At 47.6% G+C, this 22,764-nt stretch overlaps 1 protein-coding gene across 1 annotated transcript in view; it reads right to left on the bottom strand.

Annotated features, from left to right (window-relative positions):
- Positions 1-4,617: 4,617 nt before the first annotated feature.
- Positions 4,618-22,764, bottom strand: part of LOC119919524 (calcium/calmodulin-dependent protein kinase type IV-like) — a 67,026-nt gene continuing 48,879 nt past the window's right edge. Inside the window, exons 6-11 of the mRNA XM_038740001.1 lie at positions 18,505-18,595; positions 15,776-15,850; positions 14,325-14,400; positions 12,110-12,236; positions 10,545-10,697; positions 4,618-5,269 (exon numbers count right to left, since the gene is read on the bottom strand). Of these exons, the coding sequence (XP_038595929.1) occupies positions 5,021-5,269; positions 10,545-10,697; positions 12,110-12,236; positions 14,325-14,400; positions 15,776-15,850; positions 18,505-18,595 (771 nt within the window). The 3' untranslated portion in view covers positions 4,618-5,020. The remainder of the gene's footprint in view (positions 5,270-10,544; positions 10,698-12,109; positions 12,237-14,324; positions 14,401-15,775; positions 15,851-18,504; positions 18,596-22,764) is intronic.

Raw genomic sequence — 22,764 nt, 5'->3', positions numbered from 1 at the left:
CTTCCACTCCCAAGAGCCACATCCATTAGACCAGCCAGACTCCAACTGCAATCAGCCAGTTTACCTACACAAAAAGTAATGGGTTGAACCCCACCATGTTTTCCTTCTGTTTCCTTTTGATTTTTTGAAGTCTTTCACTTGGCTATTAGCTATTTCAGAATAGAAGGTCCACTGTAATTGAAAGGTTTTGCTTTTCTCCCTCTTCTCTGGCCTTTCTTGGAAAAAGGTGAATTACAAGTCTTTCTTTCAAGGCCCAGTATCACATTCTCTCCCATTATCCCCGGACAAGGGCCTTTTCTTTGGCCCACACTCTTTTCTACAAACTGATGTCCTCCCAATTTTTTGTTCAATTTGTGTTCTTCCCCACCCTCCCGCCCAGCCCCCCACCTCTCTACATGTTACTGAGTCTCTATTTTGGTTTGACATAAGACATTTTGGGTTTAGATAAGGAATTTGGGTTTTTATCTCCTAAACTGTTTTGGGCGCACACCCTGTTACATACTATCTTCACAGAATTAGAGAGAGACTGAATTGGAATTTGCCATCTTTACAAAACAAGATGTTGCACAAAAACGGTCTTCTCACTCTTTTTGATTTCTCTTTACAACTTTTTTTTAAGGTATTGTTAAGCTCTTACTATGTGCAGGGCACAATTCTAAATGCTGGGATAGATACAAGGTAATCAGGTTGGACACAGTCCATATCCCACAGGGGGCTCACAGTCTTAATCCCCTTTTTACAGATGAGGGAACTGAGGCATAGAGAGTGAAGTGACTTGCTCAAAGTCACACAGCAGACAAGAGGCAGAGCCAGGATTAGAACCCAGGTCCTTCTGACTCCTAGGCCCCTGTTCTATCCACTAGGCCATGCTGCTTCTCTAAAAGTCTGTAACCTCACCTCCATCCACTTGGGCAGATTTCCATCGGCACAACTAACACTTAAGCTAAGCCAAAACTGAAATAGGTCAATTATAAGCCCTTTTATACAATCCTCTGAACACACGCACAGCCAAATTGGCCCTATTTACCTACTTCATTCTCTTGCAATGACATGGTTTTCAGGCTTGAATCAATCATTTTTACAGGCATGCCTGTAATAATGTGACTGGACAATGTAAGCTGAAGTAAGTAAAGCTCCAAGTATTGTTTTTGAAGTGCCATTCTAAAATGTCATCTCAACAATAATTTATGGGATTGTTTATGCTATACAGCAGGGTATGGAGGCTTTTCACTTACCATCAGGGAACCTGGATACATTAATGTTTCATACTCTTAGCAAAAAGACTCGCAGCATAGGAAAGAGGGGATGACCCACGATACCTAGAATTTCTTTCACGGAAAAAGTGGACTCTTATAAGGTTCAGAAAAATGCCCACAGATATCCAAGGTTCTTGAAGAAAAAGTATTCAAGAACACAGCAATAGCTGAACGGTTGTGAAGTTAGCCAAGAGATGATATGGAAACAAAACACTGCTTATCTAAATGTGGCTAGATACATCCATATGTGAGCAGGAGATGCATCTTAAAAGCCTAGCTTAGTACTGAAGGCTGAATTTATAATCGTCTGGGCTGAGGTACTTTCTCTTTCAGGAAAAGTATAGTTGTAAATTTATGAGCAAATATTCTTTTTCTCAGTGGAACTAAAATTCTAGAGTCAGGTAATCAGCTCCAGTAGCACCACATGATGTCAGTCTGCAGGGGTGGGGAGAGAGAGGGAGAGAGAGAGAAATGGGAATTTACCAAAAATCTGACAAATATTTTTCTCAAAGGATGACACCCTCCTGAGAGAGATTTCATCAGCAATGTATATACAGAGAGAGGCACTGTCCTTCCAAAGCCATTAATTCCCATAAATAGATTAATTCATTTTCTGTGTTGGTTCAGTAATTTTTAGTTTTCATTTTTGTGTATCCTATCACAAGAAGATGGTTCGAATCTTTAAAACCAAATCAGAACTCAGTGGAAATCAGTACTCGTCCCATACTGTGTGTCTGTCATTTGCTGTAATACGTGTTTTGTAGGCATTTCAATCCAGCCATGACAGACCAGCAGTGTTTTGTAATGTGTCCAGCTGCCAGGGCTGTCTCATCTTTGAAGCAGACATGTCCCCGCAGTGCAGTTTTATCCTGCTATTCAGGTAGGAGAGAGCTTCACCTGTCTGGGCAGTGGGCTGGGGTCGGGGGGAGGGGGTGAAGAGGTGGGGGTGGGGTTAAAGAGGAGGCATGACTGAAGGCAGGGGAATATAGTTGATGACCAGCAAGGTCCCTCCCACCCTCATGATTCTATTTACACATACCCCTTTTGGCTTTCCAGTACCATGACAACACGCTCCCACCCCACACTCCACCCCCAAGCCCAGAAGTCCCTTTCAAAACCTTGTTCAGATCCTTTGTCCATTTAATGCTAATTTGGGGAAGGGATTATGGTGTTATTAAAAACTGGTCTCGAGCTCTTCTGTTACTGTGGCCGAAATCTTTAGAGGATGAACCGCTGAGGTATTTAAAAATATTTTTCACCATTAAAATCATACAGCATATTGTAATTTTGCAAACCGACGCGAAGCCTGAGACCACCAGCGGTGAAGATGTTTCAGCGTTCTTTGTTATTCCGAAGGATCACGCTATTACTGGGAAATTGGAGCTTCTTGAAGCGGCTGAAACTGTAGTGTACTGAAAGCACCGACCAGGCTAAAATCAACGGGACTTCAAAGGAGACTAAAGCTAACAGCTACAATCCACAGGGAGTCAATGACTTAAAACACATTTTTTTTTCCCCTTTGGAGGAGATAAAATGACTGAGGTCAGATTTGACAGAGTCTTTGGCTCTACCTAAAACATTACCCGGCGTCTGGCTTGGCATTTTTAAAGAATTAGACACATAATACGCACATAACCTCTTCCCCCAAATATGTCCATCAGGGTGACTTGTGTTAAAAACCATGTCAGGCCACAAAACCAGTCTTGAAGAGCACGTGATGAATAGCCCTTTGGCTGAGATCAAATGTTAGGTTGTGTGCCTGGGGTCTAGAGGCTGCTTTGGTAGAAGGATGCACTATGCTGAACTTGCGTATCCTTTCTATCTCTTAAGGACGGAGGCAATTTTCTGGTCAGAGGCGGAGAGGTAGAAAGGAAGCCTTTAACTACGGTTGCTGTCTCTTGCCCCACCTGGAAGGAAGTGATTTTGACACCAAGATTCATTCTGGAAGGGGCGATTAGAATGCGAGATAACTTTGACCGGTTGAACAAAACGATTAGGAATGAACAGGAAGAAACGAAAGCCAGAAAGAGAGATACGTTCAGGGTAACATAATGTGCTGCCAGCGCAAGATGGGGAGGATCGGATTGACCAGCCCTGTGAGTTACAAACTACAAACGAGTAGGAAATAGGGGTGCTGTGATTCAGTCAATCAATGGTATTTATTGAGTGTTTACTGTGTGCAGGGCACTGTCATTAAAAACCAAACAAGATGCCCCTCCCCCCACAAAATGGCGGAGGCCACAGGACATAAAAACAGGAATGGAGCTTTCAGGAACCCTCTCCTTGGTCTTGACCATTCATCAGGCTGGGATACAAACACTGAGTCCAGTTGTGAATGCTACCTTATCAGAAGGAAGGATAACCAAGTCGGTCCCAGAAGAGGAGGAAAAGAAGCAAAAGGATTTAAAAAGAAGATTTAGGGAGTAAAATTAAAAGAGCTGGGGCCATCCAGTCCAGAGAAATGAAGATTAAAAGGGAAACAGTCACAGACTCAACTGAACTTATTGGTATCATTGAGGATGCTAAGGGGAAGCTTGATCGTTATCTTCAAGCACATGAGAAATTTCAGGGAGAGGAAGTTTTTTCTCCATCTCCATGGAAGAAAGGGGAGGGGCAATAATGGGCTTTGGATTAGAGCTATTGAGTCTTTGAACATAAGGGCCAATTCCATGGGGGCGATATGGGTCACTGCTTCCCGTGGGTTTCCAGCCTCCCTGGGCCCAGGCCTCTGACCAGATCTGAGAATCTCCAGGTGGGGCTGAAAAGAGCTAAGAGGTTGTGGGCAGGGATGAAAAGCTCCCAGATCCGGTCTTTGTACTTTTTAAATAATAATAATAATAATTTTGGTATTTGTTAAGCATCAGCTATGTGCCAGGAACTGTACAAAGCGCCAGGGTGGATATAAGCAAATCAGGTTGGACACAGTCCCCGTCCCATGTGGAGCTCACAGTCTCAATCCCATTTTACAGATGAGGTAACTGAGGCCCAGAGAAATGAAGTGACCTGCCCAAGGTCACACAGCAGACAAGTGACAGAGCTGGGATTAGAACTCATGACCTTCTGACTCCCAGGCACATGCTCTATCCATTAGGCCTCGCTGCTCCTCTGAAACCTACCTTTCTCCCCATCCCTACCCCATTTGGTCCCCCCCAGCTCAACCACTTTTGGCCCCCAGGCTCAAAATGAAAGGTGTGGCACCTCTGGTGATGAATATCTTCCTGAATGTCTTATAGACCCACCCTTAGAGGGGACTGTGTCTGGCCTGATTATTTTGCAACTTCCCCTGCACTTAGAACACCGCTTGATGCATTGGAAGCACTTGATAAATACAATTATTATTGGACGGTGTGGCGGGGCGCTTAGTACAGTGCTCTGCACATAGTAAGCACTCAGTAAATACCATTGATGGAGGGTCGGGGAGCAAAAGGGGGAGGAGGGCAGCCCTAGGATTCTATCGCTTTATTTTCTTTACAGTACAAACCCATCACCCGAAAATGTCACTGCCAGCTTCCCCAGGCAAGTCTGATCCATCAAGAAATCTTCCCAAACCCAGAAGTGTGGTTCTAACGCTCTCAGGTGCTCACCTTTCCACGTTCCTCCTCCCTCTGCCGTTTTCTCTCCTTTATCTACCATTCTATAAGTCCCTTGGCTCAAGCGTGAAAGAGATACCGCTAAGGTTCTAAGAGGAAGCAGCTCCCCTGGCCTTCTCCAGCCCACCCCTGCCCCCGGGGAACACATGCCCACCCCCACCTCTATTTACAGTGCTAACTTTCACAGCCGGCTCCATTGGAAACAACTTGGGAAGCAGCAGAACCCTCTTTCAGGGAGGCTTCGAGGCCCTCAGACTTGGCCAAACTGCTCTTGTTCCCCGCTCCCTCTGGCGGGCCAGAGATCTGGCCGCCCGCAGGACTGCAGGTTTCTTTGGTACCGACGTGTCCCCGGCTGTTCCTGGAGCCGTCGTGATGCCCATGGTTTCCCAGCCGGCTGGAGGCCACGACGGCTTTCATTGCGGCCTGTTGAAAGAAGAAGAGGGTGGAGGGAAAATAAGGCATGTGGCTTACAGCTGTCCTGGGGCCTTCTCAGTTCGACAGACATCACTTCTGAGATGCTGACCGTGTCTCCTCAAAATAGTAATTATGGTACTTGATAATAACGATGGTATTTGTTAAGTGCTTACTATGTGCCAAACACTGTTCTAAGCACTGGGGTAGATACAAGGTAATCAGGTTGTTCCATGTGGGGCTCACAGTCTTAATCCCCATTTTCCAGATGAGCTAACTGAGGCACAGAGGAGTTAAGTGACTTGCCCAAAGTCACACAGCTGACAAGTGGCGGAGCCGGGATAGCCGGGCGGACCCTTGACCTCTGACTCCCAAACCCATGCTATTGCCACTAAGCCAGCCTGCTTCCAAGGACTTGATAAGTCCTTGCTATGTGCTAAACACTAAACTAAGCGCTCAGGTAGATACAAGATCATCAGGTTTGGTACGGTCCCTGTCCCAAATGGGGCTCACAGTCTGAGGGAATAGGATTTAATCCCAGTTTTACAGATGAGGAAACTGAGGCACAGAAAAGTGAAGTAAAGGTCACAATGTAGGCAAGTGGTGAATCTGGGAAATAGAACCCAGGTACTCTGGCTCCCAGGCCTGTGCTCTTTCTGTGAGGCCACAATGCTAATGAGTCATTTTTTTCTGACACACTTAAGGCTCCTAACTGACGTTTTCTCACAGGCCTTCACAACATCCTTGGAGCCAGGAGGGGGAAAAAAAAAATCAATGGGATAAACTGGGGAAAAGGTTTTCTTCTGAGGATAAAATCTTGTTAAAAAGAAGCCACTTGGCCCCTCGCAAAAAGCCTGATAGTGGGGTCTCCTTCAAATTATGGAAGGGCAGCGGCAACTGAAGAGGGGAGAAGTGGCAGTGGCTTGGGGTGGTCAGAGAGAGACTGCCCAGGGGAGCTTGTGGGAGGTACAGCGAGTCTGGGTCTCTTCCCCGGCTGCTTCTCCTTCAAGGTCCCCCTGCCCGGGCCCCCCAGCCCAGCTGCCGTTGGTCACTGAGTGGTCAGAAATTCCTAGTGCCTGCCTAGGAGTTGCTCATAACCAACTCGCATCTTTGCTGCATTAATGTAATAAGTAGGTGCTTGCTGGGCCGCTGGTAAAGAATACTGATTTCCTTGAGGGATCGTGCCTACCAACTCTACTGAATCGTAATAATAATGGTATTCGTTAAGGCTTGAGATGCTTAACAAACAAGCAAAAACTCCTCACTCTCGGCTTCAAGGCTTTCCATCACCTCGCCCCCTCCTACCTCATCTTCCTTCTCTCCTTCTCCAGCTCAGCCCGTACCCTCCGCTCCTCTGCCGCTAACCTCCTCACTGGGCCTCGTTCTCGCCTGTCCCACCATCAACCCCCAGCCCACGTCCTTCCCCTGGCCAGGAATGCCCTCCCTCCACACATCCGCCAAACTACCTCTCTTTCTTCCTTCAAAGCCCTACTGAGAGCTCACCTCCTCCAGGAGGCCTTCCCAGACTGAGCCCCCTTTTTCCTCTCCTCCTCCCGCCCAACGCCCCCCCAACCCTACCTCCTTCCCCTCCCCACAGCACTTGTATATATTTGTACAGATTTATTACTCTATTGTACTTGTACATACTTACTACTCTATTTTATTAATGATGTGCATATAGCTATAACTCTATTTATTCTGATGGTTTTGACGCCTGTCTACATGTTTTGTTTTGTTGTCAGTCTCCCCCTTCTAGACTGTGAGCTCGTTGTTGGGTCAGGACCGTCTCTATATGTTGCCGACTTGTACTTCCCAAGCTCTTAGTACAATGCTCTGCACACAGTAAGTGCTCAGTAAATACAACTGAATGAACGGAATGAGGCAGATGGCTTACAGCTGTCCCTAGCTCTTTTTAGTTCCATGGACGTCATTTCTGAGATGCCAACTGGGTTCCTCAAAATAATAATAATAAGAAGAACAATAATAATAATAATGACAATAATAGTTGTAAAGTGCTTACTATGTGCCAAACACTGTATTAAGCACTGGGGTAGATACAAGATAATCTGGTTGGACACAGTCCCTGTCCCACATGGGGCTCCCCATCTTGAATACCATCTTGGGTATTGAATTCCCTACTTACAGATGAAGAAACTTGGGCCCAGAGAAGTGAAGTGATTTTGCCCAAGGCTCAAACAGTGGGCAAGTGGTGGAGCTCAGATTAGAACCCAGGTCCTCTGACTCTCAGAACCTAGGTTCTTTTCATTAGGCCGCACCACTTCTCTACTCTCCCAGGTGCTTATTACAGTGCTCGGCACACAGTAAGTGTTCAATAAATACCACTGACTGACTGATTTCACTAGCTGCAGGATGCTGGTAAGCATATTCTGTGGGCTAGCAAAACGTTTAGAACACCAGACCATGAGCCACACCCAAGACTGTCTCCAAGACTCCAGGAAGCAGCACTGCTTAATGGAAATGCTTAATGCCCCTGCTCTCCCTTCCTCCCTCCAGGCTCGTGTCTCCTCCTGCCTTCAGGACATCTCCATCTGGATATCTGCCCGCCATCTAAAACTCAATATGTCCAAGACTCAACTCCTTATCTTCTCCCCCAAACCTTGCCCTCTCCCTGACTTTCCCGTCGCTGTAGACGGCACTACCATCCTTCCCATCTCACAAGCCCGCAACCTTGGTGTCATCCTCGACTCCGCTCTCTCATTCATCCCACACATCCAATCCGTCACCAAAACCTGCCGGTCTCACCTCCACAACATCGCCAAGATCTGCCCTTTCCTCTCCGTCCAAACTGCTACCTTGCAGGTTCAATTTCTCATCCTATCCCGACTGGATTACTGCCTCAGCCTCCTCTCTGATCTCCCATCCTCCTGTCTCTCCCCACTTCAGTCTATACTTCACTCTGATGCCCAGATCATCTTTGTGCAGAAATGCTCTAGGGATGTTACTCCCGTCCTCAAAAATCTCCAGTGGTTGCCTGTCAACCTACGAATCAAGCAAAAACTCCTCACTCTCGGCTTCAAGGCTCTCCATCACCTCGCACCCTCCTACCTCACCTCCCTTCTCTTCTTCTACAGCCCAGCCTGCACCCTCCGCTCCTCTGCTGCTAACCTCCTCACTGTACCTCATTCTCGCCTGTCCCGCCGTCGACCCCTGGCCCAGGCCCCCCTGGCCTAGAATGCCCTCCCTCCACACATCCGCCAAGCTAGCTCTCTTCCTCCCTTCAAAACCCTACTGAGAGCTCACCTCCTCCAGGAGGCCTTCCCAGACTGAGCCCCCTTTTTCCTCTCCTCCTCTCCATCCCCCCCGCACTACCTCCTTCCCCTCCCCACAGCACTTGTATATATATTTGTACAGATTTATTACTCTATTTATTTTACTTGTACATATTTACTGTTCTATTTATATTGTTATTGATGTGCGTATAGCTTTAATTCTATTTGTTCTGACGATTTTGACACCTGTCTACATGTTTTGTTTTGTTGTCTGTCTTCCTCTTCTAGACTGTGAGCCTGTTGTTGGGTAGGGACCGTCTCTATATGTTGCCGACTTGTACTTCCCAAGCGCTTAGTACAGTGCTCTGCACACAGTAAGCGCTCAATAAATACAATTGAATAAATGAATGAATGAAAGAACATGGGTCTGGGAGTCAGAGGACCTGGGTTCTAATCCCAGCTCCACCACTTGCCTGTATGACCTTGAGCAAGTCACTTCACTTCTCTGAGGCTAAATTTCCAGACCTGTAAAATGGAGATTCAATGCCTGTTCTCCCTCCTCTTAGATGGGGAACCCCATGTGGGACAGGGAATGGGTCCAACCACATGATCTTGCATCTACCCTACTGCTTAATACAGTTCTTGGTGCGTCGTAAGCGCTTAACAAATACCACAATTATTATTTTAGCCAACGGCAGTACCAGGATGCTTGGAGGAACCAGTCAGTCAATTGTATTTACTGAGCGCTTACTGTGTGCAGAGCACTGTGCTAAGCGCTTGGTAGAGTACAATACAACAATATAACAGACACGTTATCTGCCCACAACAAGCTTACAGTCTAGAGAACCACACATGAAGGTTACCCTCCTGGACATCCATCCTTATAAATAAAGGGTAGAATGTCTAATATCCCTAACTTTCCCTCCACAAGCCTACCTTCTCTCTCTGTGGCTCTGTTTCTCTCTGTTTCTCTCATTAAATCCTGAGAAATGCTATCCTGGGTCAGACCAGTTCAGGATTCTGTTTCCCCCAGTGGCACCAGGAACCATGTGCAGTGACCCTCCTGGACATCCATCCTCATGATTAGGGATGGACCATCTCATTTTCCCTCCAGTAACCCACTGAGGACCACCTACCCATCAATTTACCCAAACCCCGCTGAACCTGCTAATAGTTTGGGCCGGCACAACTGCCTTTGGGAACAAATTCCATACGCTTACCCCACAACGTGAGGAAGGATGCATTTCTCTTTACACAGGACTGGTTTAGAGAAGGCTTCGTAAAATATAAAGCGGGATGATGACAACTATAAGTCAGCCACTAAGGTGATAAAGTCCCTCATTCTAGGATCCAGTGAAACAGGTCCAGCCCCACCTAGATATTATACTGTTTCTACTGTCTTTAGTGGCTGACAACAATCATATAATAAGAACAAGTAGGGAGCCCACAGAACACTACATGTGGAAATTGTCAGTGCAAAAGACAGTAATAATAATAATCATAATCGTGGTATTTGTTAAGCACTTACTATGTGCCAGGCACTGTACTAGTACTGGGGTGGATACAAGAAAATTGGGTTGGGCACATTCCCTGTCCCACATGGGGCTCACAGTCCCAATCCCCATTTTACAGGTGAGGGAACTGAGGCACAGAGAGTAAAGTGACTTGCCCAAGGTCACACAGCAGACAAGTAGCAGATCCGGGATTAAAACCCAGAGAATGTGTCTGTTTATTGTTCATTCATTCATTCAATCGTATTTATTGAGCACTTACTGTGTGCAGAGCACTGTACTAAGCGCATGAGAAGTACAAGTCGGCAACATATAGAGATGGTCCCTAACTAACAATGGGCTCACAGTCTAGAAGGGGGAGACAGACAACAAAACAAATCATGTTTTGTTGTATTGTTGTATTGTACTCTCCCAAGAGCTTAGTACAGTGTACTGCAGACAGTAAGCACTCAATAAATATGATTGAATGAATGAATCAATGCATGACCTTCTGATTCCCAGGCCCGTGCACTATCCACTACGCCATGCACAGTGTTCCAGCCTTACTTTCAACTTCCGTCGGGCATTGAACTCCTGTAATTTCTTCTGGGTGCTGTCCATGTGGGCAAATTTAGCCGCTTTGCCCGTAACCCAGGGGTGCTCTAGGGCCTGATGCACGGTGAGCCTCTTTCGTGGGTCCAGGACGATCAGTTTCTGAACCTGTGACCAGGAATAAGTTGAGATATGGGCAAAACTTTATTACGTGGGACCCAGGAGGAGACACAAGCATGATTCTGAATAGGATGCTAGAGGGTGGCGGCCGGAAGGCATTAGGCTTCAGTCCAAATCGAAGAGCTACAGAACTGTAGTGTTATCCAGCATTCTCCACGGTTGGTGAACTGCGGGCACCTGCCCCTCCTGACACCAAATCTGACTCCTTAAGCACTCACGGACCAAACTCAACGTCAAGTGGCACAACAGGATCACAAGCAGCGGAGTCCTGGAACAAAGGCGGTCCACTAGCACTGAAGCTCTGCTCACGTCAGCACGGCCACCCTGGGTGGGCCACAGGAAGAGGATGGATGACGCTAGGGGACCCCAGCAGCTGCTCTATGGCTAGCTGAAACTGGGCCACCGACGCAGTCATGCAAAGCCTCAGACGATGCTACAGTTCGGCTGAAAACCGGGAGACCCCTGAAGCAGGCGGACCAGCCTGGCCTGCTGCAATCCAGAAAGGAGAGGCTCTTTCTGAGACGAAGCTGTGAGAGGCTAGTGAGACAGAGACAAAAGCAAAGGCGGCACTGGGCGCTGCCAAGGACCGACACAACAAAGAACGCTCTTTGTGTGTGGGCCCAGGGTGGTTGGGGTAGGGGGTTCCTCGCTGGTCTCACCTATGGCCATAGGTGAACTTTACTGTCAGTGGCGTCTTCTTTGGGTACAAAGGACAACTAGATTTCTCGTTGTAATTGTGTCGATCTCTCCTCTTGTTCACATTCATGCCGTTCCTTGGCTGGGGTTGGGCTTTGGAAAGAATCCGTTGGGATGATGCTTGCAGATGAATTGCCACTGGGAAGGATGCATGTTGGAGCTTTGATGCCTATGACTGGATGCGGGTTTTAAGGCAAGGGGCATCCAATAAGTGCAAAGGTCTGCTCCTTGCTCAGAAGCAAATTTGACGCACCCGCTGCTGGCGACTCATTTTTGTATCAGCCAATCGATTCAGGCTGGGGTTTGAAAGGCTTAAAACAGGGGAGCTAAGAGGTTGCAGAGATCAAAATGGCTCAATTTTCATCTTTTGTCCCTGCCTGTAATTTGTTATTGGGCAGGAGTTGAGAAATCACCTCAATGGTATGGTCATAAAACTTTCTTTCCTCTCATTTCTTCTCCAGGATATTTTAAATGGGGCCGAGGGGAGCATTTTACATAATTTTTCAAAAGCAACTGCCTACTGCTTCTGAGTGATTACTCCAGGCTGTATATATTTCAAAGTCCTTTGCCCACCTGGATCGCCTATTGTGCCAGACTCACCATGTTGCTTATGGGGTTCACAGTTTTTCCTTGCATAAGACCATCTCCTGCGGAGCTCTCTTTCAGCTTGGCTAATTCCTGTTCTGCAGCACGGAATGGCTTACCAGATCCTTGGCGTTGAGCGAGACCTCATCCCACCAGGGCGAAATAAACTCATAGTCACAGTTCAGGATCCTGCTGTACATGTACTGATCTCCTCGGGCGTCGAAAAACGGCTCGAACCCACACAGCCTGTCGACGAAGCCGAGCGTGCGTTAGACAACAGCGGGGTCACTGGGAAGCACCTTCGGAAGCTTCTGCTCACATGAGGTGCTTGGCAGGGTATCCCCTAATTCTAATCACAATAATCATCATGATAATAATGACTTTGGTCTCTCATGAGTGCTTACCATGTGCCCAGCACCGTACTAAGCACCGGGGAAGAGACAAGATGATCGGCTCGGACGCGGTCCCTGTCCCACGGGAAAGAATAAAAACCTCAAGGGACCTGAGGACCACTGACACGGTTGTGGCATGCTCAATTGCATCCATCTTCAAAAGTTTTATTAACATTTAGTATGGCACGAAAAACTCAAGTCCTGATTCCTCCGTCTTTTTTCCAAGGCTCCGGAGAAAGAAATCGAGAGACTCTGGACTGTGGCAAGCAGATACTGATGGTGTCCAAAACCCCCCAAATTGCTGGTGTGCAACACCCTCACAGCTACCTAAACATCAAGGTTGAGTAGAATGGAGCTTCCTGCCCGGGAACCCAGTCACGGGAATTCCCCCGAGCCCACAGGCTCAGCCGGCACCCCAAAAAAGAAATCAAGCCAGGCCTAAAAGAAAATGGGCAGCAGGCAAGCAAATACCAACTGGAGCACGAGGGAGGCATTTCCTCAGGGTGCAGAGGCTCCCTGCCACCTAGTGCCCAACCCCAGGCGCTTGAAAGGGTAATAATAATAGTCATAATGATGGTATTTGTTAAGGGCTTACTATGTGCCAGGCACCGTTCTAAATGCTGGGGTAGAAACAAGGTAATCGGATAATTGGACATGGTCCCTGTCCCATATAGGGCTCACAGTCTTAATCCCCATTTTCCAGATGATGGAACTGGGGCTCAGAGAAGTGAAGTTACTTGCCCAAGGTCACACAGGAGACAAGTGGCGGAGCTGGGATTAGACCCCATGACCTTCTGACTCCCAGGCCTGTGCTCTATCCACTAGGCCACGCTGCTTCTCGTGGGGACAGGTCCACATTTTGGCCTGGGAAGGGACAGTATTTCTGAGCCACTCTGCAACGCACACCAGCCCTGCCCGGGGCCGATTTTGCCTGACTGGTGGTGGGAATTTATAGCCAGCTCCCTGTTTCACTCCCTTCATCCATGCCAGGGGAGGGGGGAGGCTAGCAGTAATGCTGAAGACAAGTGACTTCGCCCTTGCTCTCCAAGCAGCAACGCTGAAGGCAAGAGACTCACCCTGTGCTCCGCTAGCAGCATTCCTAGGGACGTAAGGTAATTCCTTTCCATACACGGTAATCAAGTCACAATGTCACGATGGCTTGTGACAAGGCAGGAGCTGCCTAACCTTCCCTTCAGTCCCAATGACGGCAACTCTTCTATCAGCTGGCAGTTCCTGTTTTGTGCTGTGAAACTCAGCCAGGTGGAATAAAGCCGTTCAGAGCAACCGGGCTTGAAAAGGGCCAGCGGGGCCCATTAGCATGGCGTTGGCTAGTAATATTTAAAAAAACCATAGGTAACAGTTGGCCAAAAGAAATGACTAAATCAGCTCCTGGAAAGAAAGCTTTCAACACAGAAAGCCAAAGCTCTGTAGGTGAGAGTCTTTGTCCAAACGGGGATTAAGAAAGCCAAGCCCGCTGATAGCTGGATACTGCGTACCGAGGTCTCCCAGCCTACTTGTCGAGAGGCGAAATGAGTTGTTTTTGCTGCTGCTGTGGTGGAGGCTTCCTTTTTCTAAATGTTTTCCTTTATTTTAGAAATGATCCCGGAAGCTTCTTGGGACCAGGGATCGTGTTGACCAACTCTATTGTATTGTGCTCTCCCAAGCGCTTAGTCCAGTGCTCTGCACACAGTCAGTGCTCAATAACTACATTGATTGATTGATGGATTGATTGACTGGGGAAAACCCCAGAGAAAACAAGCCCACATGGGACCTCACAGGTGTTGCCCAAAGCGAGGACAGCAGCTCTTCCGATCCACATGACCCAAAATGGTAGCGGGAACCCGGATGAGTCATCGGCCTGTCCCGTCCCCCGCCAGTCCCCACCCGCTTTAATCCAGGAAAGAGGCAGACAGGTCTGCCACACGTTAAAATGATTACTCACAGGATGTAGGTTATGACTCCCACTGACCACATGTCCACCTCAGGTCCATACGGCCCCCCATGGAGAATTTCAGGAGCTGGAAAGTCCAATCAACATTTAGAAACCCACGCGGAAGACCCACTGAAGAGAATAATAATAATAATTAATAATTATGGTACTTGTTAAGCACTTACTAAGTGCCAGACACTATACTAGAGAAGCTGCATGGCTCAGTGGAAAGAGCACGGGCTTTGGAGTCAGAGGTCATGGGTTCAAATCCCGGCTCCGCCAATTGTCAGCTGTGTGACTTTGGGCAAGTCACTTAACTTCTCTGGGCCTCAGTTACCTCATCTGTCAAATGGGGATTAAGACTGTGAGCCCCCCGTGGGACAACCTCATCACCTTGTAACCTCCCCAGCACTTAGAACAGTGCTTTGCACATAGTAAGTGCTTAATAAATGCCATTATTATTATTATTATTATTATTATTATTACTAAGCGCTGGGGTGTATACAAGCAAATCGGATTGGATCCAGTCCCTGTCCCATGTGGGGCTCACTGTCTGGGCTTTGACATCCAAGAGGTATGGAACCGGTGACTAGCATGCAGCACCTTGACCTAGATTTCCCATCTCCTAGAAGCTGGGACTCCAGAGTGCTTCCGGGATCCCATGCAAATTGCCAGGGAAGTAGCAAATCCCAAATTCCTGAGCCTCCAAGCTAAATCGGCAAGCCTCAAATGAGAGCAGGCTCAGATTCCCCCACCTTCCTGGTCATGCCACTCCATCTGGAACCTCAGTACACATGGATTCATCCACTTCCTATTACTTATCCCCTTTGCAATTTGTGTTTCTATTTTCCCCCTCTTGATTATGGTAGATTGGTTAATTCATATCTGTTGTTCGCCTTTTAAACTGTAAACTCCTCAAGGGCAGGGATTATATCTTCAACTTCACCTGTAGGTCCTCCAAGTGCCCAATTCAGTGCTTCGCACATGGTAATAATAATAATAATAATAATAATTGTGACATTTGTTAAGTGCTTACTATGTGCCAGGCACTGTACTAAGCACTAGGGTAGATATAAGGGTTCACAGTCATTCATTCATTCATTCAATTGTATTTATTGAGCTCTTACTGTGTGCAGAGCACTGTACTAAGGGCTTGGAAAGTACAATACGGCAATAAACAGAGACAATCCATGCCCAAAACGGGCTCACAGTCTTAATCCCCATTTTACAGATGAGGTCTGCACATGGTAGACACTGACTAAATATTGTTAATGTGGCTATTAATTGACAGAAAGTTAAACATTTGGCTAAGGCACTCTTCTGTTTTACCTGCAATTCTAAATAATAATAATAATAATGATAATAATAATAATTCCATCTGTCCTAACATTCAGAAATATATTCCTGCTACTTCAGATACTTGGTTGCTCTTGACCATCCTTGAAAGAAACTTGCTAACTTACCGCAATATCCTGGAGTTCCACAGACAGTCTTCATGGTGCCTTGTTCATCCACAATCTTAGACAACCCAAAATCGCCTTTAAGCAAACAGAAGGAGGGCATGCATTAGAGAAGTGTGCTGTGCACTCTCCACCTGCTGCTTCCAACACCCCACCTCCACCCCCACCCCTACCACCAAGATTATTATTATTATGGTATTTGTTTAGCGCTTACTATGAGAAGCAGTTTACTTGCTTACTTAGCAAGCAAGTAAGCTTACTTGCTTACGTAGAGAAGCAGCCTGGCTCAGTGGACAGGGCATGGGCTTGGGAATCAGAGGTCATGGGTTCTAATTCTGGCTCCACCACTTGTCAGCTGTGTGACCTCGGGCAAGTCACTTAACTTCTCTGTGCCTCAGTTACCTCATCTGTAAAATGGGGATTAAGACTGTAAGCCCCATGTAGGACAACCTAATTACCCTTTATCTCTTTCAGCACCTAGAACAGTGCTTGGCACATAGTAAGCGCTTGACAAATACCATTATTATTATTATTATTATCATTATTATTATGTGCAAGGCACTGTATTAAGCACTGGGGTGGATACAAGCAAATAGGGTTGGACACAGTCCCTGTCCCGCATGGGACTCATAGTCTCAATCCCCATTTTACAGATGAGGTAACGGAGGCACAGAGAAGTTAAGTGAACTGCCCAAGGTCACACAGCAGACAAATGGCAGAGCCGGGATTTTATGATGGGGGGGCCCTGGACCCTCTGGTCTCTGGCTCTTTCTCTTCCCGTGCACCTGAGGAGCCCCCTAGTGGATGGGAGGACCCAGATGAACTCGTAGCCTGAGTGACCTTTGCATCAGCACCCCAGTGTGACCACCCCGTGGCTGCCTTCATCTTGCAGTTGCAAGCGAATCCGTTTTGCAGTGCTCAAGAACAAGGCCTGATTGCTGAGAAAAATCCACAAATCAAACTTCCTCACCCCAGAGGGGTCCACTGAGATCCCATGCTGCAGAAGTGACTGCACAGTTCCCTGCCCTATCTCTAGCTGTGCTGGGGGCTTCTGGGGTGGCGGGGGGGTCGGTCAGGACCAGGTTCGTTTCTTCCAGTCCTTTCCCTCCAAACAGGGGAAATGGAGTACACGTCTGAGGTCTTCCTGGCTGCTAGGAGGCCCCCCAAGGGGAGCAAACAAGTTTGCACAACAAGGGGAAATACTTGTGGGTGTATGGGGTGGTCAGGACTGTGAGCCCTGCATTGCCCTTTACCCAGAGATAAACCAACATCACTAACACCATCTTGGAAAACAAAGGACAGCTAGAAGGGTTGTCAGGGAGGGGGAATCCTGTCTCAAACACAATATGGAGGGGCTCAGCAACCTTGGCTTGAGTCCTCCTATTCCCAAGAAACCCCATCTTCAATAACACAGATCAGTGTAAAGAGCCTGGGCATGGGAGTCAAAGGATGTGGGTTCTAATCCCGGCTCCACCATGTGTCTGCTGTGTGACCTTGGGCAAGTCTCTTCACTTCTCTGGGCCTCAGTTCCCTCATCTGTAAAATGAGGATTAAGACTGCGAGCCCCATGTGGAACATGGACGGTGTCCAACCTGATTAGCTTGTATCTACCCCAGCACTTAGTACAGTGCTTGGCATGTAGTAAGCACTTACCAAATACCATTACAAAAAAAAAAATCAACCAAGTCAAGTGGGAAGTGGATCCAGGCTAACCACGGTGCCTCACAGGGACTGAGCCTGATCTATGGGTCTTGAGACCTTGGACTCAGGCCAGGATCAAAGGCCCTCCACAGGCCTTCACCTGCTTTTCCTGCTCCATTTTGGGGGGTTTGGGACCTTGAGGAGTGGGCCACACCTCAGAAGGAGATTGCGCATGTGGAGCTTTGCCAACCTTGGGGCAATCTTACGTGCCAATGCGCGATGGCACCACGGAGCACTGAGGCTCAAGACCACTTCCTATTCGGGCTCAAGACCACTTCCTGTTCACTGTAGACCCAGGCTCCTGAGCCAACATGCTGCAATCCTGAACTTGGTGAAAGCAAGTGGGGCAGGACAGACCATGTGAGGGTGGCCCATGCAGGGCTCTACTTCTGAGTATGGAAAGTCGGCCTGAGGCATTCGTTTCTGACCACCTCTGACAGCTCCATTCCTGCACCCCCCATCACTCCCTCCTGCATGGCTCCCTCCATCCCCTGTCCCCCACCCCACCCCACCACCCTGGTCTTCTTCATTCAGTTACTAAACGTTACCAATTTCCTTTTCTTGTTCTTCCCCTATATTTCATCCTCCCTTAACTCTGCGCGCTGCCAGACACAACTGCTGATAGCAGCCGTTTCTCTCAGTGCCTGATCTTTGCAGATTCTGCTTGGAAAATGACCGTAATTCAGAAGCGGAAGAATTCCAGAAAGGGAAACGTGGCACTCAAGTGTTGATAAGGTCGCCAACGGCAGCATAAAAATGGTTCTGGGAACAAGGGGAGAAATGAAGCTTGAACCGAGAGAGGAAAGAGGAAATAGGATCTTTCGGCTAAAACGTTTAAAGATGTTCTAGGCCAGGCGGCGTGGCTTGTTATTTCCAGCATCAGCATCTGAGTCTCCAGAAACATTGTCGTTTTTATTCCGCTTGGAGAACGCAAACCCTGTGATGTGTATCGTTTTAAGAGCCCAGGCAGACGGGCAGTCACAGAAGCAGGAGATAGGTGTAAAAAGAAAAAAAAAATCCTTCGGACTTACCTATTTTTAAAGAAGCATCTGGAGAGAGATCTGCGTACAGGAGATTTTCGGGCTTCAGGTCCCTGTGGACGACTCCGTTCGCATGTAAATACTGAAAAAAGGAAGAGCAACCGCCCGCCCCCTTCTCATGAGAAAAATTCTATTTTTCATTCAGACCTCTGTCCTAAGCAAACACAGAGTTTAATCCATTCCTAACAGTGGTTCTAGTCATGCACTAACAAGGAATCCCTTAACCAATTTGGGTCCCTGTCACCCAGTAGACACTCCCTGATTAATCCTTACCTTCCTGATCATGTCACACCATCAGCCATTGTAGAACTCATGGGCAAGTCTGTTTACTCATCACTGATTTATTTAATTGTTTACTTTCAGTTTTTATCATTTGTATCTATGCTTTTACTCTTACCTACTTTACGTTTGCTAATTTGCCTCTGCTTGTCTCCCTCAAAAGGTTGCAAATTACCTGAAGGCAGGGCAGGAGGGGCCTGGAGTCTTTTACTTTTCTATCCTGTGTTCCCAAGGACTCAGTTCAGTATGGTGCACAGCATGGCCTAGTGCAAAGAGCCTGAGTTTGGGAGACAGAGGACCTGTGTTCTAATCCTGGCTCCATCGCTTGTCTGCTGTGGACACTTCTCTTTGCCTCAGTTTCCTCATCTGTCAAATGGGGATTAAATCCTACTCCTTCCTACTTAGATGTGAGCCCCATATGGGACAAGGACTGTGTCCAACCTGATTATCTTATATCTATCCCACTGCTTAGTACAGTGCTTGGCACAAAGTGCTTAACAAGTACCGTAAAAAATTTTAAATAGGGAAGCCCAGTGCAGTGCTCAGTGCCCAGGAGATGATCAGTACAGTACCCTGCACAGAGTAGACACCCATTAGAGTGTTCTGCACACAGGAGGTACTCAGTATGTGCTTTGCCCAAAGTAGGTGCCCAGTACAGTACTCTGCATACAGTACACATTTGAGAAATGCTGTGGAAGAGAAAGGGAGGCACTCTGCAAAGCTGCAGTACTAAATTACTGGGAGCTGGTTACTAAATGAATGCAGGGGCATCAAACTCAAACTTGTTTTTAGCATAATGTCTGCTAGCAATCGCTCTGATGGGCTGGGGATCCCAGGGAAGAGAGTAGTGTGATGAAGGAAGTAGATTCTGTCACTCTCTGATAGGGGGGACAGCAACAGCACAAAAAAAAAAATAGACCCCCAGATGCACGTGACCTCAACACACATTCCTCCACATGCAGGATAACATGATGATGCCATGACGTGATATCAATGCCATTTTTGCGGTTGTCCGCCAGATTCCTCCTGAACCTAGAGCCTTCCTCCAGGACACTCCCTCCTTCAACCCCATGGTGTAGTGGACAGAGCACGGGCCCGTGAGTCAGAAGGTCATGGGTTCTAATCACGACTCCGCCACATGTCTGCTGTGTGACCTTGGGCAAGTCACTTCACTTCTCTGGACATCAGTTACCTCATCTATAAAATGGGGATTGTGACTGTGAGCCTCAGGTAGGACAGGGACTATGCCCAATCCGATTTGCTCGTATCCTCCCCAGCGCTTAGTACAGTACCTAACACATAGTAAGTGCTCAACAAATACCACAATTATTATTAATTGCTCAGAGCCATTGCATTCCCCTCATAGTTTCCTCTGAACAAGGTCGCGGCTTCCAGGCACAGAATTTGGTAGCAGGAGTCGAAAGGGAAGGGGGACTCGGCCTTGAAAATATAAATAGCAGACAGAAAGATGTCCAGTGTAAAACCCATAACCAACTGCGGACAGATTGGAAGAAAACCGAACAATTGTTCTCTGGGTTCCTAAACCTCCAGAACCTTTGGCTCTGCCTGTTTTTTCCTGACACCTCCAAACTTTATTCTTAGAGAGAGACCGAATCATTCAGGGGTGGGAGAGGACAAGGGCTTCCCTCCGTGATGCTGCCACTTGCTCTCAAACCTGTACTAAAAACGGGGAGGCGCCCGTGACTGACTGATTGAGTGAGTGGGAGCTGGGGGCCTGAGCATTTAGGACAACGAGGGGCATTTTTGAGACGCTCATGAAAAATTCATAAGGTTTTGGGGTTTTCTCCTCTCTTGTATCAGTCCCACCAGTATGTACTGGGCTTGTCCTGTGGGAAGAGCACTGAACTGGGCTCTTATTGTGTGCAGAGCATTGTACTAAGCTATTGGGAGCACACAAAAGAAATAGAAGACACGGTTCCTGCCCTCCAGGAATTTACGATCCGATGGGGCAGATAAGCGGACACAATCACAAAAGTACATTCCTCCCAGCTTGTGGATGGGCAGATGGAACCAAGGCTATTATTGGTCATTTGATATTTCACCTTTAAATGACCGCTTCAGGGCAGGACAGTGAAGGGCCTCTATTGCCTTAGGGGATTATGGCTGCTTCCCAATGTGAGTATTAAGCCGATCAGAGCACAGAATGGTATTTCTACCCCCAGGAGAGACTTTTTTTTGATGGCATTTGTTAAGCACTTACTATGTGCAGAGCACTGTTCTAAGCGCTGGGGGGGGATACATGGTGATCAAATTGTCCCATGTGGGGCTCACAGTCTTAATCCCCATTTTACAGATGAGGTAACTGAGGCTCAGAGAAGTTAAGTGACTTGCCCAAGGTCACCCAGCAGACATGTGGCAGAGCGGGATTCGAAGCCATGACCTCTGACTCCAAAGCCCGTGCTCTTTCCACTGAGCCACGCTGCTTCTCTCAAGGACTTCATCCTTTATCTCCTGGAGGTGATCCTTCATGCCATCTAGAACCATCCTCACCCCCCACCCACACCTCCTTGTCCCCTTCACACTCATTCATTCATTCAATCGTATTTATTAAGCGCTTACTGTGTGCAGAGCACTGTAGTAAGAGCTTGGGAAAGTACAATACAAAAATAAACAGTGACATTCCCTGCCCACACCGAACTCACAGTCTAGAGTGGGGGAGAAAAACATCAAGAAATACGATTGAATGAATACAAATAAATAAAATTACAGATAGGTACATAAGTGCTTTGGGGCTGGGAGGGTGGGGAGAAGAGCAAAGGCGTAAATAAAATTATGGATATGTACCTAGGTGCTTTGGGGCTACTTTTCCACTTTAGTTATTTGAAGCGAGTCACTCAGAGGCTAGCTAGCCCCACCCTCTATTGCCTGTGAGAAATCCCTCCGGTTCCCTGCCCTGAGAGGCCCACAACAGAGACTGAAACCAACATTCACTTGGGCTAAAAAGGCTCAGCAGTGGGCTCATTCAATTGTACTTATTAAGCGCTTACTGTGTGCAGCGCACTGTACTAAACACTTATAGTTCTGCCCGTGGAGGTCTGGACACTTTTGGAGCCCATGGCCAGGTGGTTTGGCCATTATTCCTAGACATCACATCTGCAGCGGGCAAGTGGGGACAGAGAGAGCTGGTACCCTCACTTGTAAGCATTTTCACCCAGAGGACTCTGGTGGCGCGGAGGATTCTCCTCTAACCTGAGGGTTGTGTCCTTGACGAACCCTCCGTTATGGAAAACCTGCATTTTAGTACTCACCTCCAGTCTGATGTCATGCACATGCGCACAATCGTTTCTTCCAATCCTGCCACTGGGTCGCGTTCCATCCAGACACATGGGCGTTGTTAGAAGAGCATTCCATAATTCTGCCATTGCGCTCTTGCCGATATGCATAGTAAAAACATACTCTGGCCAAACTGACTGGACTGTGATTTAACATTGACCGAGTGCCAACAAGGTACTAGACTCTACTGGAGTTTTCCACATACTGTGCCGGATGGCTCCAAATTTGACTCCTGTGAGCATGGGGGGGAAGGGGGGAGATTTTCTCGAACTTCTTCCCCCTCCTCCCCTCAAGGGGCCTCTGTGTGAAGTACAGAGCAAACGGCTATCCTAGAGTCCCCATTTTGAAGCCCACGGTTGCTATAGAAACCCTCTGCAGCTGACCTTTATTCAGAGAATCGAAGACCTTTCCCGATGCAATCCTTTGCTTGTTCCCTCATTGCTCCCCCATCTTCCCAGCAGTGAGGATTTTTAAAGGCCTCCCTCGCTAAACAATACATTATGGATTTCTCTGCAGAGCGTGAGCCCACTGGGGCGAATTTCAATAGAGGAGCAAACGAGCTCCCCCTCCCTCACCTCCCCCCCCCCCCCCCAACCTTCCCCGCCAGGCACTGTCAGACCTTGTCGTTGATGATCACTTTACAATAGTGAAGGAAGTCTGACAGCGCCAGCTAGGGCC

Source organism: Tachyglossus aculeatus, chromosome X1 (genome assembly GCF_015852505.1).
Source record: "Tachyglossus aculeatus isolate mTacAcu1 chromosome X1, mTacAcu1.pri, whole genome shotgun sequence".
Taxonomy (NCBI): domain Eukaryota; kingdom Metazoa; phylum Chordata; class Mammalia; order Monotremata; family Tachyglossidae; genus Tachyglossus; species Tachyglossus aculeatus.
Note: the sequence above shows the minus strand (reverse complement) of the source record. Positions and strands in the feature narration are given on the sequence as shown.